General features: G+C 48.0%; 1 protein-coding gene across 4 annotated transcripts in view; it reads left to right on the top strand.

The window, feature by feature from the left end:
• The window catches only part of Fbxo36 (F-box protein 36), an 82,747-nt gene that overhangs the window by 11,702 nt on the left and 53,157 nt on the right, over positions 1-17,888 (top strand). The window contains exons 1-2 of one of the 4 annotated variants that reach the window (XM_013519825.1): positions 11,354-11,665; positions 14,757-14,990. The exons of 2 other annotated variants lie outside the window; for them this stretch is intronic. In XM_013519825.1, coding sequence (XP_013375279.1) covers positions 14,982-14,990 — 9 coding nt within the window. In that variant the 5' untranslated portion in view covers positions 11,354-11,665; positions 14,757-14,981. Of the gene's footprint in view, positions 1-11,353; positions 11,666-14,756; positions 14,991-17,888 lie in introns of those variants that run through there. One more of the 4 variants, XM_013519824.1, reaches the window with a different exon arrangement.

Below are 17,888 nucleotides of genomic sequence, written 5' to 3'. Positions count from 1 at the left end.
GGAAGAAAATGGGAATTCATTCAAATGGGAATGGGAATGGGGGCGGCGGGGGAGGGAAGGGAAAAGGAAAAAAAAAGAATAGAACAAAACAAAATAGAAATAGAAACAAAACTTTTGTATATAAGGAGAGGAAGAAGGGTTGAAGGGAGGGGAGAGGGATGGGGAAAAAAGAATCAATATATATCATGTATAGGTACAAATTACCTGTGATTAATGTGATCATTGTGTATGTCAAAAGTATCAATAAAATTAATTTAAAAATAAAAAAGAAGGAAATAGTTAGGAAAAAAAAAGTGTTAGCCAGGTGTGGGGTTGAACACTGTAATCCCAGCACTTGGGAGACTGAGGTGGGAGGATTGCCATAAGTTTGAGGCAGAGCTGGGCTACGTAGTTCAAAACCAGCCTGCACAAAACAACAGAAGACTTGAGCTGGGCATAGTGGCACAGCCCTGGCATCCCAGCAGTGTCATCCCAGCACTGGGATGGCTGAGGCAGGAAGATCACAAGATCGAGGCCAGCTTGGGCTACATAGTGAGATCCTGCCACAAATAACAAAACAAACAAAGGCTTGATGAGGTAAGTTAGCAGGTTGCAAACTATCACTTGGTTTTGCAAAAAAATATGTTTCTTACAAGGCTCGATTCAGACTTGACTCGCCCAACACCCACCCAGTCTGCCAACTGAGGCACTGTTTCCAGCTCAGCACCAGTGCCCTCAGCAAACCCAGGATGTCACAGAAGAGATAGGATGGAGTGCGGAATCTCCCAAACACTGGGACATCCGAAGACACCCAGATGTTTGCACTGGAGACCTCAAGGACTTCGCCCACAGAGGCATGAGAGGCATCCAGAGGACTTTGACCACTGAGGGTTGGGAACGTCTTCCTGCCTCGTGTCCCTTGCCTCCTTTAAACTCCTATGAAAGGAGCCTGTTTCGCTCTGCTCCAGACGGACAGTGATTTTGCCCTCCATCTGCCTGTACCCAGGCACAATAAACTTTACACTATGTTGCCTTTACACAAGCCCAGTGATCTCGGCTGGTTTCTGCCTTGAGCTGTTCTTTGCATTGCTGAGGTTCCATGAGCATTTTGGGGGGCCTAGCTTCTTGTACCTATTACCCTACTATCCAAGTGCTACACCACTAAGCTATACCCCAGCCGTTTTTTATTCTGAGACAGGGTCTCACAAAGTTGCACAGGCTGGGCTCAGACTTGGAACTCCCCTGCCTCAGCCTCCCTATCCATGAACATTTTATTCAAACCTCTTTTAGCCAGGTGGAGTGGTACACACCTGTAATCCCAGCACTCAGGAGGCTGAGTCAGGAGGATCACTTCAAGTTTGAGGCCAATGTGGACTACATAGTGAGTTCAAGGGTAGCCTGAACTACACAGTGGGACCCTGTCTCAAAAAATTTTAAAAAGGTGGCTTATAAAAGTCTGAAACCAGCCTAAGAACAGGGATATAGTTGAGCCTATTGTAAGTATCATGAAAACAAAACGTGCCGGTCAGCATGTCACAGAAAATGAAGGACAACAAGAAGTGGATCGGAGTATTTTGTTGACCTTCATGGGTGTATAGCCTCTGCCTCTAAACAAAATACAGAAACAAGTAGAGCTTTTGTTTTGCTTCTGTTTTTTTTTTTTTTTAATTTTGTTTTCCCCCCACTGAATAGAAATGGGGGTTCTTAGTCTGTTTCTGACAATCTGTTAATTTATTAGAATAGTTGTCTTTCATTTGCTTTCCAGTAGGCATAGTGAATTCAGTTAAAGAGCACATCTTTAACTATGTTACAACTGATTACATCTTTTTTTCTAGCTATTTTGCATTTTTCTTTTACCACGTTTCAGTTTCTGCATGTAGATTTAAATAAAAACAAAATTTGTAAAATTGTAACATTTCATTTGGAAATGCTGCCCAGTCTTCACCAGCTTCAGACGACGCTGCAGTAAAATGTTGTAATCAAAGAAAAAAAAAATTACACTGGGCGAGGTGGTGCATGCCTGTAATCCCAGCACTCAGGAGACTGAGGCAGGAGGATCGTTGTGAGTTCGAGGCTAGCCTGGGCTACAAAGTGAGCTCAAGGCCAGCCTCAACTGCATAGCGAGACCCTGTCTCAAAAAGACCAAAAAAATTTTTTTAAATTTTTAAAAATTGAAAAAAAACCCAACTCTTCAAAAATACTGTTAAAATGGCAATATAAAAGAAACACCTACATCTTAACACCTTATGTTGTATTCCACATTTTAACACCTTGACGTGGGCTTCTAAAATCTGGGTGAACGTGCTGTGGTGTAGGCCACAGAGAAAACCATCTGTCATCACTGTGAATGTAGCAAACTTCTTCCAAGTGTTTCCCGGTCTGGGAAGGCTGAGCTCTGACCCATCTAATTTTGGTTCATAGCTGCACAAAGCAGGGATCACCATAGCAGAGCAAAGCCAGAACATCTCCGAAGTCTCAGTTTAGCACAAGATCCTGGAACACTGGCAGCTCACAATACACTGCCCACTTGGTAGTAGTGATATCAAGCTACAGAGAGTGTCATGCATAGTAAGGCATGTTTAAAGCCTTTAGTCTAAATTTGGTATTTGTGGAAAAGAGACAGCAGTCCAGGTGAGGAGCTGGGCATGATGGGACACACCTGTAATCCCAGCACACTGGAGGCTGAGGCAGGAGGATTGCCAGCCTGGACTATATGGTAACATCTTGTCTCACTATGTAGGTATTGAATTCACTGGTATTGGCTGGTATTGAATTGACTCTGTACTCCAGGCTGACCAGAACTCTAAGAAATTCTCCTGCCTCAGCCTCCCAAGTGCCTCCCAAGGCATGCACCACCAGACTTGGATTTTATTTTATATTTTTTAGAAAGTTGTGACTCACATCTATGGATCTTTTGGCCCATTAAAATGGGAAAATACCCTAAAATGAGCAATGTGAATCATTAAAGGAAAGATTGGTTTCATTTCATTCAGCTGTGGTATGTGGTGTTGCAGACTGAACCCAGGGCCTCCCACATGCTAGGCAAGTGCCCTCCCACTGAGCTGCCCCAAACTTGGAACCTTCCTTCCTCAGACTCCCAAGCAGCTGGGATCACCGCCACATGCCACCGCGCACAGCTCTAATACTGTCCTGAAGAACCCGCAGGGCCTGCCCCCGCCTTGCTGCTGCCCCAGGCATTTTCCATTCATGCAGGCTCCCTGGATCCCAGGTCAGGTTCCTCTTCCGCTGCAGAGCCCGCCGGCCCGACTTCACTGGCCCGCTGCGTCCTGCGCGGTCCTGGCTCCAGCGCTCCGAGCTCTCTTGATCGCTTACTTCGGCTGAGGTCTTAGTTGAGCTGTGTTCACCGGATAACTGTGTCTCACCCGCACGGTCCTGAGATCCCCGCCAACACAAAGCCTGTAGTTTAGCGGCCACCCCTCCCCTCCGTGCTGGGCATAGCACCAGGCAGAATCCGGTACTGAAGACACTCACACACAGTGGAATTGGACCTCCGCTGTCAGTCAGTGGTAGAGCCCTCCTCTAGTACGTGCAGTGCCACGGATGCAATCCCTAGTACCACCCAAAACAAGAAAGAGAAGAAAACACAGGAGTTTTGTCCTGGCCCGGAGAACAAACCACTAGTTTTTGAGGCTGAAAGGTGGCCAGCATACTTTATACTAAGGATGGTTGTGAGACTGCACCCAGACCTGACTCTCGCAGCTCCCAGCCCCAGCCTGCTTACCAGCAGAGACACTGCTCTCTACAGGGAGGTCAGCTCAGCACCCGATGCTGTCATGGGCAAGCACAGGATACTGTGGAGGAGATAAGATAGCAAAGGAATTGTGCGGGCGCTGGGGACATCTGGAGACACCCGAAAATTTACACCAGATACTCCAAGGACTCTGCTCACTGAGGTCCAAGACCGCCAGAAACCTCTGACCACAGACGTGTATTAAAATCTTCCCACCTTCTGGCCCCTGCCCTCTCTCCATCCCTATGAAAGAGACACACTTCTCTGTGTTTAGGGAAGATGGTCTTATCACTCTGCCTGCCCGCACCCAGACACAGTAAACTCCAGGCCCTGTTGCCCTTACCCACCCCAGTGGTCCCTGCTGGTCCCCCACCCCTGGAATGTTACATGTGTTACAGTGGTGAGACGTGGTTTTGCTTTTGTTTTTAACAAAAGATCACCAGTTTTTTTTTTCTAATAAAAGATCGGCAGTTTTTACTTCTTGGGCTATATGTAAAGTAATGGTGCCACTTAGAGTAGGTGGCGCGTTTTTTAAGTGTACGAATGCTCTGAGCTTGGGTCATGCTGGGCGCTCAGGATGGCTGTGGGCTCAGTGTGCACCATCGTCCAGACTGGCCTCATACTTGCGTGCTGGGGTTGGAAGCATGCACCACCACACCCGGCTGGGCGGCATTTTAGAGTTGATGAAATATGGTGATTCGGTTTGCTTTTTTTTTGCAGTCTTGAAATTTTATTGGTGCATATTGGATATACATAATGATAACATCCTAATTTGTACCTGTACATGATACAGCTTGCTGCTTTTTTTCCCGTTCCCCTCCCCTCCCTTCAACCCCTCTTGATTCTGTAATTTTGAAGTTACCTACTTAATAAAGCATATTTGTAAGGTGAATCAGCCCTCACCGAGCTTTCCCAGTCATTTCTGGACATGCAGAGTATGGTAAAAAAGATCCAGTCCGCCCACTGGCCTGTTCCCAGCTGTGGTCAGCAAGGAACGGGAAAATCCACGGGGCTGGTTTCAGCTCTGAAACCCTTAAGAAAAAAGTCCTTTTCGGGCTCTATTTGATGCAGGATCCGTGAGTTTTTGTTGGGGATTTTGCTGTTCAGCGTGGCCCCCGGGCAGAGCCCCGATGTGCTGTCTAGTTTCCTAAGCTCAGGAAAGCAGAGATGCGCTGTAGGGAAAATACTTGTGTCAGATAAAGTTGCCTCCAGCAAGAGCTAGGCACACTGCTCCAGGCTGTGAGTTCATGTCAGTGAATCAACAGTATATATCCAGTAAGGTATTTAAACAGAAACCTATGTGAAACAGGGTTATGAAGGCGGGCATGACAACAGCACACACCTATAATCCCACCACTCAGGAGGCTGAGACAGGAGGATCGCTGTGAGTTTGAGGCCAGCGTGGGCTACATCATAAGACTCTTTCTAAAAAAATTAAAAAACAGGACTACGGCCAAGTATGTGGAGGTTCGTGAATACAACCTCAGTACTCTGGGAGGCATAGCCAGGAAGATCACCAGGTTTGGAGCTCAACCTGGGCAGTTTAACAATTTACTGAGACCCTACCAAGACCCCAGTAATGCAAAACAAAAAACCACAAAGTTACATACTGATCAGCCAGTGAATACGTGACCTGAGGCTCACAGGTACCTGACCCTGTTTTTCCCCTAGGACACAAGTTTACAGTTGGCTAACCTAGTGTTTGCCCCGACTTCACAGAATAGCATGTGAGTCAGCTGTGCACACACCTTACCTGGTTTTGGAGTGCTGGAGCCTCCTCCTGGAGGTGGTTTCTAGGTTCTGTCTGTCCTGATCAAAGAATTGGTCAAGATAAGCGCAAAGTCATATTAAAGGCAGGAAAAGACACAGGCTTGCCAGTGTGGTGGTGCACACCTATAATCTCAGCACTCGGGAGGCTGAGGCAGGAGGATCATTTCGAGACCAGCCTAAGCTACAAAGAGAGCTCAAGGCTAGCCTGAACTGCATAGTGAGACTCTCTCAAAAGAGAGAGAGAGAGAGAGAGAGAGAGAGAGAGAGAGAGAGAGAGAGAGGAAGGAAGGAAGGGAGAAAGGAAGAAAGAAAGAAAAGAAAGAAGGCTCTGCAGAGCAAGTTTGAGCCAAGTAGAAGGAAAAGAAGTGCACCCTACAGGTGAGGGCAGACACCATGTAAGCACAAACACAGTAGCAAAAAGCTAACGTGGACTGGCCTTTCTGTATTACCCATTCTTTAGCTGATGTCAGGTCCAGACCATCCTATGGAAACTTGCTTGAGTTCTCACAAGAAGTCCACATGCAGTTCTTTGGAAACTGTTCTGTGCTTGTGTTCTGGGATCTCGTAATTAACAGGTGGCACCCACTTCCCCAGCCAGTTTTGCCACTCCCTAATCTTCTGTCTCACATATGCAGACCTCAGGAGAGAGGTTCTCTAACATTGCAACAAAGTCTATTGCAGAGGAACTGTTTTTTCTACCCAGAACTCACGTCAGTCCTTGGTCCTCCTCCTTTCCACTTCAGGCTGCGCCCCCTAGGGTGCAGTAACCAGGGTGGGCATGGACCAGGGCTGACCTGTTAACACCCCTGCCTCCACGACAGGGGCAAGTTGACCAGACAGAACCAACACAAAGGGGCCGGGGGTTTAGCTCAGCGCACAGCCCCTGCCTGGCAAGCGCAGGGTCATGAGTTCGATTCCCGGTACCGGAAAAAAACCAAAAAAAAAAAAAAAAAAAGAACCAACACAATCATTCTTAGGATTTCTCAGCCTCATTTACATTTTCCATGATGAGCCGGATGTGCTGGCTCACACCTGTAATCCCAGCAGTCTGCAGGAGGATCACAAATTCTAGCCCAGCCTGAGCAGTTTAGCCCTATCTCAAAATAAAGGGCTGAGGATATAGCTCACTACAAAGGCCTTGAATTCAATCCTCGGTACTAAAAAAAAAAGTATGGTTTTCCCCATGTCAAGCTAGATAGATACACACCTGTGACCCTTTTTTTCCAGAGGCTACGGCAGGAGGATCCTAAGTTTGAGGACATCTTGGGCCATTTATTAGGACCCCATCTCAAACAGAGCCAAGGACATAGCTCAGTGCTCTCTGGATTCCATCCCAGAAGCTCAAAACAAATGCTTTTTCATGTGAGGATTCTCAAGGCTTACATGCTGCCAGGCTCCCCGCGGCAGGAAGTACAAACGTCTGCAATCAGAAACAGGAAGCGGTAGACAGGGAAAAGGCTGATAATCTGATACTGTCAATTTTCACACCTCTGGATCCTGTTGTGCCTGAAGCTAGCCACACCCCGGCTTCCCAAGTTATATAACTTGGCAGGATTGCTTGCTTAAGCTCTCAGATTGAATTCCTGTCCCTTGAGGCCAGGGTCTTGAATAACACATTTAGGCCTGTAAGGTCTGTGTGTACACGGCTTTGACGGTTCTAAATCCTGTTTCAAGCCAGGCACAGTGGTGCAAGCCTACAATCCCAGCATGTGGGAGGTTGAGGCAGCCCGGGCTACCTACTGAGTCCAAGGCCAGCCTGAGCTGAATAGTGAGACCCAGTCACAATAAATCAATGAATAAATCCTAGGTTTCAGCAGGCATGGTGGTATATGTCTGTAATCCTAGCACGTGGGATTACACGTGGAGAGCCAGTCTCAGAAAACCAAAACAAAAAACTGAGTTTCTCTATTTTGTGCAAACTTTTGTGTAGATTTCCTTCTGTATTTCCTCTCCATTTAAAAGATTTTTCAGTTCAGGATCTTTCTTTCTTTCTTTCTTTTATACAGGGTCTCACTATGCAGTTCAGGATGGACTCAAACTCAAAGCTATCCTCCTGCCTCAGCCTCCAGAGTGTTGGGATTACAGGTGTGCCACACTATGCCTGGATGTTCAGGATCATTCTTGTTTGGGACAGACTGTAAAATAAACTGAAAATGGGAAGATGAAAAGGAGGTAAAACTAGAGAAATTTTAAACTAGATTTGGAGGTACACACATATAATCCCTTCTACTCAGGAGACTAAGGCAGAAAGGTAGCAAGTTTGAGCCCAGCCTGTACAATTTAGGCACTTAGCAAGACCCTATTTCAAAATAAAATGTCTTTATTATTTAAGACCGGATCTTTGCTGTGCACTTCAGGTTGGCCTTGAACTCACTATATAGTCCAGGCCGGCCTCAGATTTGGAGTGCTCCTCCTGCCTCAGCCTCCCAAGTGCTGAGATTATAGGTGTGTGCCACCAGCTCGGATGAAAATTCCGGTTATTTTGTATGTTTGTTTGCTTTTTGAGACAGGGTTTCATTATATACAGTAGTTCAGGCTGTCCTTTAACTTGCCAGTGATTCGCCTGCCTCAGCCTCCTGAAAGAGGGGATTACAGGTGTGCACCACTACTCCCAGCTTCAACATTTTTTTTTTTCTTTCTGAGACAGGGTCTCCATGGGCCAGGCGTGGTGGTGCATGCCTGTAATCCCAGCACTCGGGAGGCTGAGGCAGGAGGATCATTGTGAGTTCGAGGCCAGCCTGAAATGCATAGTGAGACCCTGTCTCAAAGTTCAGGCTGGCCTTGAGCTCACTTTGCAGCCCAGGCTGGCCTCGAACTCACAACAGTCCTCCTGCCTCAGTCTCCCGAGTGCTGGGATTACAGGCGTGCACCACCACACCCAGTTTAACATTTTTTTTAAGGGTTAGGGATGCAATTTAGTGCAAAGGCTCTGGGTTCAATCCCTGACATCAGAAAAAAAAAAAATTTTTTTTTAATTAAAATAGAAAGAAAAGGCTGCGAATGTGGCTCAGTGTTCCTGAGTTCAATCCCAGTATTGAAAAAATACAAGAATAGGAGAAATTCTGCAGTGAAGCCCTATGGTTCTCAGACACCTCTGGCTTCAGCAAGATGTTACTGAGTAGCGTGCTTCTGAAAGCAGCTGGCCGATTAAACATTACCGGACTCGGGGTTGCTCGCCTCTTCCTCTAAGGTTAGCGTCCACTTTCTCCTCATCGCCTACAAAGAAATGAACAAAACGGATAAAAAGCAGTGGCAAAATTTATTGGAACAAACAGAGCGAAGAGTGAGAGAGAAACTGGCTCTCGAGAGTGAGCTTGGGCTGCGTGAAACAGAAGCAAGATAAAAGAACACCGCGGGGAAGGCAGGGCGAGCCGTCAAGAGGAAATCCACAGCAAGCCCTTCTCTGCTCTCGGTGATCTTTCCTGTCGTCCAAATCTCGAGCAAACCCTCGAGAACCGCTACATCCGGGTTCTGAGGGGCGGTGAAGGGAGCCCTCGGGCTGACGTCGGGTCCAGGCCATGCGTGCAAAACCTGCTGGAGTTCTGGCGGAAGTCCGCGTGCCGGGCTTTGGAAACTTCTGCACGTGTGTTCTTGTAATTAGCAGGTCACACCTGTTTCCCTGGCCAGCTTCGTCATGCCCTAATCCGCGTCACTAAGACGGGGAAGGTAACTGAGGGCGGCGGATGACCAAGGCCTTGGGTGGACACAGCAAGTGCTCCCCATGTGCCTCAAGGATCCCCGTAGAAATAAGGTCCTTTCCCCAGGAGAATGGCATCTCTTGAACTTAGCCAGTGGCATATCTGCCCTCCATCCTGCCACCACTTAGCCCATCCTGCACTTGGAGCACCTGCTTCCTGTTGTTTATTCACCCTGCACTTCAGTCTGCCTGCTTCTCTGCTGGTGGACACCCCTTCACCTGGCCTTTCTCAGGAAAGAGTTTGAAAGAAAAACTTAGAAAATAATAGCACAGATGTGATTCCAAATTTTTCCATTTTAAATATCCAAGTGGCCGGGCATGGTGGCACGTGCCTGTAATCCCAGCACTCAGGAGGCTGAGGCAGGAGGATCGTTGTGAGTTCTAGGCCAGCCTGGGCTACAAAGTGAGCTCAAGGCCAGCCTGAACTGCATAGTGAGACCCTGTCTCAAAAAGACCAATAAATAAATAAATAAACAAACATCCAAGTGGCTCTGGGTCATAGCAACCAACAACACAGAGCGAAAATAAATGAACATTTGAATAAGAGACAAGACACCAAAGAAAATAGCGCCATGATCAGCAACAAGCAAGTCAGTTTATTTTAGTTTCCTGCATCTCGCTGAGACTGCTAGGGGAGAGAGAAGTTTTAGCAAAGCAGATGAGGAATGAGAATTAGCGTTTAGTGATACAAACTGAAAACTGCCGACTATAAGAGCCTAAGGTCTGTGTCCACCTCCTACCTGGGCATGAATCCAGCTCAGCACGATGCTGAGCACTGTGTGAATTCTGTAAATAGTTGCTGGGTTAATAAATATTAATCCTACTCGCTGCCATAGTTTCAAGGAAATGGTGTAAATAGAGGGAGTGGGCCAAAGCAGCTTTGCAGGACGTGACTATGGGACTTGGGTCTTATAAAAATGGAATGTTTTCGGGGAGCGGGAACAGTTCTGAGCAGGAGGAGTCTGTTTCCACAGCGACTGGACTGTGATGGCATCACGGTGGAACTGCTTCAGGTGACAGCCCCACCTGTGGGCTGGACCTGGGGCGAGTATGAGATGTGGAAGTTGGGGGGTCACTGTCCATTCCTACACTCCACCCGAGGAGAAACGTCACTGTTGCCAGGCATGGTGGCATCCGCCTGTGATCCCAGCTCTTGAGAGGCTGAGGCAGGAGGACTGCCATGAGTTCCAAGTCACCCTGGGCTACACAGCAAGAACCTGTCTCAAAAAAAAAAAAAAAAAAAAAAACCCTCATATTTACATCAGCATCTTCACAGGGGACCTTGGGTGCCCTGTGAGGAGATCTGGCTTCTTTCAGTAATGGAAAGGAAGTGAAATTGACAGGCTTTGGTCTTGGAGCTGATGTCTTGTGATGACAGAGTAAGCCTAGCATGAGTCAGCCACTGCCTCCAAAACAAGGACTGCAGGAAGAGCAACAGGCAGGTAGTGAAGGAGGTGACAGACAGGGTCTGCACACACTACCTGTGGATCACACAGGTGAATATGCGTGGTGAGCAGCCGCGGGCTCCGTGGAGCTCTAGAGATCAAGAGTAAAAAGACAGAGTTTTGACTCCACATGAGGCCATGTGGACGCGATTTACCCAGTGGAGGGAAGTGGGCTGGGAACAGAGCCTTCAGATTTAAAAGGGCAGGGCAGGGCCGGCATGGTAGCTGGAGGGCAAAGCACTTGCCTAGCATTCATGAGCCCCTGGGCTCGATCTCTGGCGCTGGAGGGGAAAAAAAAAATACCCTATCCAGGCAGAGGGATCTTTTCGCACGCCCGCGCTTCCTTTCTTCATTGAATCGCTGATATTGGTAAAATAATCTACACAAGCTATTTGAAGACAGTTTTTACCTTGTAAGTAATGAAATGTGTGTATAGTGGGAACAATGTGATAAAACAGTACTAGGCGTGGGGGAAAGCTTCCTCTCGTGAGATGCCCGCAGGAACATAAATTGGTACATCCGTCCCGGGGCATAAACCATTAGTTTTCCCCAGTATTCGTTTTCCCTTTTCTATAGTGAAAGATGATCCCTGCCGCTACACGTGGCCACATGGGCTAGGCAGCTTTCCCAGCCCTGGGACCTAAGTCCTGGCAAACGCCACTTAGAGGAGAGGGTTGTTTGAGCGGCCCTTCCTTGGGTTTTCAGGAAATTCCGTCCACGGTCGGCAGGCGGCGGAAAGGGCCCGGTGGAAGGGCGGCCGGAGGAGAGCTGTTCACCCTGAGGCAGCCGGCACGGAGGCAGAGACAGCGGGGAGGAGCGGGGACAGGAGCGCACTTCCGGTCACGCCCCAGCGACCTCCTGCCCCCAGCTCGGAAACCTTCAGTGCATTAACCCCCTGCCGAGGGTGCCCGTGATCCAAGCACCTCCTAAACACGCGAGAATCGTGGGGGACATTTTAGATCTAAAGCAAAACACTGGCTGGAAGAGAGCTCGGCAGCACGGATCCTGCCTGGCAGACACAAGGTTGTAAGTTTTGATTCCCGGTGCTCCTCCCTCCAAAATTAAATAAATAAATAAAGTAAAACACCATAGGACCAAATTCTAACAGGGCCTTGGTGCTGTGATGAGTGTGACCACACAGAAGAGTCGGAAAGAGTTAGACTCTTTTTTTTGTTCGTTCCCATTTCCTGCTGTCTAGAATGCAGACTCGATGGCTGGGACTTAAGCAGCCTTGTGGCACCAGGAGGAGAAAGTCAGATTCTGGAGAGCGTGAATACCAAGATAGTAGGCACCTGATCCCTTGCCCGTGGACTGCCTCCCTTTTGCTCAGATCTCTGTTGTGTGCAAGCCACAGGGTTGAATGTTGTCACACCCAGCTGAACCTAACCCTGACTGCTGGCTTTGCATAGGCAGTGCTGGGCATCTCCTGGAGGAGTACAGGTACACATCTGTTACCCTGGCATCCCATGCCAGGGCATTTACCCCATGGAGGTAATTACACAGGGCTGAAAATCCTTCAGCAGAAAATCAGTTAATAAAGTTATATTTCCGTATAAAAGAACTCTAACACCAGTAAAAAATGATGACGATATATCTAGACTTCACACGAGCAGATGTCTGTGTTGTGCAGGAAGAGATTATAAGCGAGCCTGTTGAGTCCCACTCATGGCAAACTAACAGATACACACAGTATACATGTGCAGTATATGCAACATGCTATCAAAAAACAGTGTGTTCATATGTTTTGAATTATTTACTGTAAAAGACAGTGAACTCCCCTCAGAATCCTCCGTCTCCTGGAACTCGCCTAGCCCATTGTTCCTGTCACTTTAGGAAGCTGTTCAGCAAGTCCCTTCTCTGTCTTTAGTTGTGCTGTAGCACCTGCCTTGATGTCCCAGATCCATTTATTCTGTTTTGTTTTGTTTGTCTTTTTGAGACAGGGTCTCACTATGCAGTTCAGGTTGGCCTTGAACTCACTTTGTAGCCCAGAATGGCCTCAAACTCTCAGCAATCCTCCTGCCTCAGCCTTCCTTCCCAGTGCCGGGATTACAGAGGTGTGCCACCATGCCCCACACCAGACTGACGTAGAATATTTGCCTTTTGTGGTCATTCTGATTTTACTGGAAAGCCAGACGTGGCCCAGCGCGAGATCCAGTGAATAAGGTGGACATAGACACTGCGTGAGCTTTTCAGAGAATGCCTTTCCGCGGGGCGGCTCTGAGCAGCCGTGTTCACCTCATAAAGACACTCCCGTGCCGGAGCTGCTTCCGGAAGTAGCAGGAAGGGTGGGATCACCGTGCTGGAACCGAGGGGAGTACTTCGAGGGGGCGAGTGGCAGTGTGGCTCTTACCGTAATAATTTTTACAAATTTAAACATTCATTGTATTTTTGATCACCCTTTATATATTTATACACACTGTGCTTGCACATGTACACTATACATACACACAGTATATGTATACTCTGTGCATACCCTGTACACACACTAGAAGTGCAGAGACTCGGGAAATGTTTGATGAATGTAAGGATATTCGTTAGTGCCCAGAAATAGATTTTTTAGATTTTCCCCAGGTTTTTATTATCTGAACTATTGGTGGTCACCGTGATAGGCACAAAAACTATACAGCAGTTGGAACTTAGTTGACACCCTTACAGGGTAGTATATTTCAATTCTTTCATTTTACTTTTTATAGGTCTAGGGTAAGGGGTTGAGGTGGGAAAAGAAATATAGTTATGGTTGTAGAGTAACTGGCAATCACTTAGCGATTTTTCCTTTTGTTGTGTTTTGTTTGGTGGTTTGAGGTTTTGGTTTTTTGAGAGAGGGTCTCGCCATGTAGTCCAGGCTGGCCTCGAACTCACTATGCAGCCCGGGCTGGCGTCGAACTCACAGGGATGCTCATGCCAGTTATGTTGGGGGGCGGTTCCCACAGGTGTCTCAGACGCCACTGGTTGCAGGTTCAGGCCCCTGCCTGCCTCCCGGCCTGTACTTTAGGTGTCAGCGGCAGAGCCCAGGGGAGTCACCTGTGCTTCTCACCAACTGGCTGTCAAGCACGGTTCCCACAACCCAATGAGAGGAACTCAGGGGACCCAGGGAGACACCGCTTAATGATAAAGGATATAATAAAGGGGTGGGGCGAGGTGTTGGGCCGGATGCAGAGCTTCCGTGCCCTGCCCCCCCCCCCCCACCTGAGGGTTGGCTGGGAACCTTACTGCATGACCGTGACTGAGGCCAGGTAGACGGACGCTCAGCAGGTGGGAGCCGGTGAGCGAAGAGGCTGGGCGCCCAGGCCCAACACACCTGGCTGTCTGCCTGAGTCTTTTTAGCCGGCCTGGATGGCCGTCCTCCTGCTGCGCATGGAGCAGGACTTCGGAAATGAGGCGCTCACATCTGCAGTCAGACAAGGGAGGTCAGAGGTTTTATTTTAGGGCCTGCGATCTCATTCTGAGCTGTGGGCGCCACATTACCCTTGAGCTACGTGCTTAGCCACAGGGTCAGTGAATGCCTTTCTAGCCAGCTCCCAGACAGACAGGAAGGGGGAGATCGGTTTCTACAACTCCTGGAAGAGAAATTCTGGTTGCTATGGTTGCCCCAGAAAGGCAGCTAGGAATGCCAGGAATTATGGATGGCAACGAAAATATGGCATCATATCCCAGGTCCTTTCCCCATGAGCTGTGCCGTTTACCTCCCACTCCAACCTATAATTTTTTTTTTGAGACATGGTCTCACTGTGGAGTTCAGGGTGACCTTGAACTCTGTGTAGCCCAGGTTGGCCTCTAACTTGCAGCAGTCTTCCTGCCTCAGCCTCCTAAATGTGGGGATTATAGGAGTGCACCACCACACCTAACCAAAACCTAGTGTTTTTTGTTCTTTTTTTAATGTTTTATTTCTTGTGGTTTTGTTTGTTTGGTTTTGGTTTTTTATGACAGGCCCCATTTTGTAGTCCAGGCTGGCCGGGATCCCACAGTGATCCTCCTGCCTCAGCCTCCTGAATGCTGGGATTACAGGTGTGTGCCAGCATGCCCAGCTTTTCACATACATTTTATTTTTTGACAAAAAATATTTATGTCCTTTTCTGCTTCTGCCTGCCATTGAGTGCGTGTTGTTGCCTCCTAGCCTAACCAAGTCTTCTACAAGACTTTCGGAATCAGACGATTCCAGGCCAAGAAGCAAATGCAGAATCGCCCCGTTCCTCGGTGGACTCAGATGAAGAGTGGTGATAAAGTCAGGTGCAACTCCAGGAGGAGACGCTGCGGAGGACCAAGCTGGGCTGTAAGGAGCCGCTCGTGAGCTGCAGCACACTCTCCCTCTCGGAGGTCACAAGATGACACCCTCTTTATCATGGCCAAGGTGGTATCACCATACCTAGTTTAAAAAATACCATTGGCTGGACAGTGGAATGTGGTTAATCAGGAATCTTGATCTTTTCCTGTGATCAACAATAAATATTTGAAACCTTAAAAAAAATAGTTGTGAATAGAAGGCTGAGGAAGGAGGATTGCCAACAGTTCAAGGCCAGCCTGAATATGTATATCGATTCCTTGCCTTGAAGGAGGAGGAGAAGAAATGAGGTGTGTTAGTATAATTCATAGGAATCAATGGAAATCAAATTTTAGGACACCTTAAATAGGTAGAGTTATCTTTAGTTTGTTTACCTGTAGACCCATTCACCCCAGCACTTCTCATTTGTGAAATTCTGTAACAGTTTGGTGTGGTGGCTCATGCTTGTCATCCGAGCACTCAGGAGGCTGAGGCAAGAAGGTCATATGAGTTCGAGGCCAGCCTGGGCCACATAGTGAGATCCAGCCTCAAAAGCAAAACAAGGACAGGCGTGGTGGTGCACGCCTGTAATCTCAGCACTCAGGGGGCTGAGCCAGGAGGATTGTCATGGGCTCAGGGCCAGCCTGGGCTCCGTAGTGGACTTAGGCCAGCCTGAACTGCATAGCGAGACCTGAACTGCATGTCTCAGAAAAAAAAAAAAAAAAAAAAAAGGCAAAATTCTGTAACAATAATACATCCCACTTTCTTAATTTGGTTTTTTTGTTTGTTTGTTTTTTGTTTTTCTTCCAGTACTGGGAATCGAACTCATGACCTTGCACTTGCCAGGCGGGCGCTGTGCTGCTGAGCTAAATCCCCAGCCCCTCCCACTTTCTTAATTTAAGAGATTGCCTGCTGGTGTGATTAAAAATCCAAAGCCCAATCTACAGTGTTTCTAAGTTTTTGGGGAGTTTCAATCTTTCTCAGGGCCGGGGGTCTAGCTCAGTAGCACAGTGCTTGCCTGGCAAGCACAAGGTCCTGAGCTCAATTACTAGTATAAATAATTAATTAATTAATCTTCCTCTTTTATGGCCATTTAATCAACTCTGCGTGAGAATTCCCTCTTCACTTTTGTAACGCTGCCTTTGCAACACCTGCCTGCCCTCCCACTTCAGAAGAGAAAAGCAGTGGGCCTCGGTTAAGGGGCCTTATGGGAGCTCCTGTCTGCTGTGAAACTGCAGATGGGGCTGAATTAAAGACTTCATTTTTAAATGTAATCAATCTGATTAAAATGCTAAGTTCCACTTAGGATACAGTCTTTAGTCACTCGCAGAAAAATGCTTTCATGGAAATTTCATGATAATAAGTATTTCTCAGCTGTTTAGATTGCTCAAATATTTTTGTTCTCTTCTGTGGTTTTTTGAGACAGGGTCTCACTGTGTAATTCAGACTGGCCTTGAACTTACCATGTAGCCCAGGTTGGCCTCGAATTTGAGGCGATCCTCCTGCCTCATCCTCCCAAGTAAATCCTGGGATCACAGGTGTGTGCCACCATGCCTGGCCTGAGAAAGTTGTTTTTAAAACATATAAAAGAGTCAGCCATGGTGGTGCACACCTGTAATCCCAGCACTCAAGAGGCTGAGGCAGGAGGATCAGTACAAGTTTGAGACCAGCCTGGGCTACAAAGTGAGTTCAAGGTCAGCCTGAGCTGCCTAGTGAGACCCTGTCTCAAAAAGACAAAAAATAAAAATGAAAAATAAATCTCGAGCTGTAGGGAAGCCATAGTCAAAAGACTGATGTAATTGTTATAAGGAGCAATTTAAGTAAGTTTAAAGCTGAGAGGGAAGAGATTCAAGACAGAAGAGCCGGCGGAGAAAGGTGGTGTGACCGAAGTAACGTGAGCTTCGGTGGCGGACAGAGCTGGCCGGTGTGACCTCGGCCAGGGATGCTCACCCTCAGAGCTCACTTTTCTGAGCTATGAAATTCACACTTAATATATGGGTGGGTGACATTCCTTCCTCCCTTCGTTCCTTCATTTGTGTAATGAACTTGTACGGTGGATGCTGGACATGCAGACATAAGACACTTGCCCTGCTTTCTAAAATGCCCTGAGGCCCAGCATGGTGGCGCACGCCTGTAATCCCAGCACTCTGGAGACTGAGGCCGGAGGATCACTGTGAGTTTGAGGCCTGCCTGGGCTACAAAGTGAGTTCAAGTCCAGCCTGAACTGCATAGTGAAACCCTATCTCAAAAGACCAAAAAAAAAAAAAAAAGATGCCCTGAGACACAGCTCAGGAAAAGGATTAGGAGTTGGAGTCATCTGCCATGTTGTTTGTTTTTGAGATAGGGTCTTGTTATTAATCCACTATGTAGCCCAGGTTGGCCTTCAACTCGAGCCTCCTGCCTCAGCCTCCCGAGTGCTGGGCTTACAGTATGTGGCACCATGCCCAGCTGCATCTGCCATGTTTTGAGTTTGTAGTAGACCATAAGCTACCTTCTGGCTGGTAAGGGGAGGGGAAGGGGAAGGATAAGCATTAGCCCCGAGAAGGCACTGCAGAGATAGAGTGCAGGCCTGGAGTGAGGACGGCGTGAAGACCAGGCTGGAGGACAAGGAGGGGCTTTCTCCGGGAAGACCTTTCCCCCTGCCTGTGCTCTGACCTCCCGGGACGTCCTCAGAGCAGTTGTAACAGAATCAGACGTGTGTGTGGCCATCAGAGTGTGTGTTCGGTACAATACTGGGGGCAGGGACACCTAGGGGGTGGTGCCCAGGGTGACTCCAGTGAGAGGCAGTGCTGGCCGGGACTGAGGGCTCTGCGCTGGTAAAGGACAGAAAACATTTGACGCCTTGGGGACTGTTCAGATTTACAGTAGGAGAAGGTCGTGCAGTAGAACTTGGAGCGGGCGTGTGGCTGGGTGCCTGAGTCATCTAGGGTAGGAATTTCTTACTCTACTCCATTGTGGGGGAGGGTGAGTGCTCTCTCTCCCCCTCCC

Source organism: Chinchilla lanigera, unplaced genomic scaffold, assembly GCF_000276665.1.
Source record: "Chinchilla lanigera isolate Chin_1 unplaced genomic scaffold, ChiLan1.0 scaffold00052, whole genome shotgun sequence".
NCBI classification, from domain to species: Eukaryota; Metazoa; Chordata; class Mammalia; order Rodentia; family Chinchillidae; genus Chinchilla; species Chinchilla lanigera.
The sequence above is the reverse complement of the archived record's forward strand: the minus strand, read 5'-3'. Positions and strand labels throughout refer to the sequence as shown.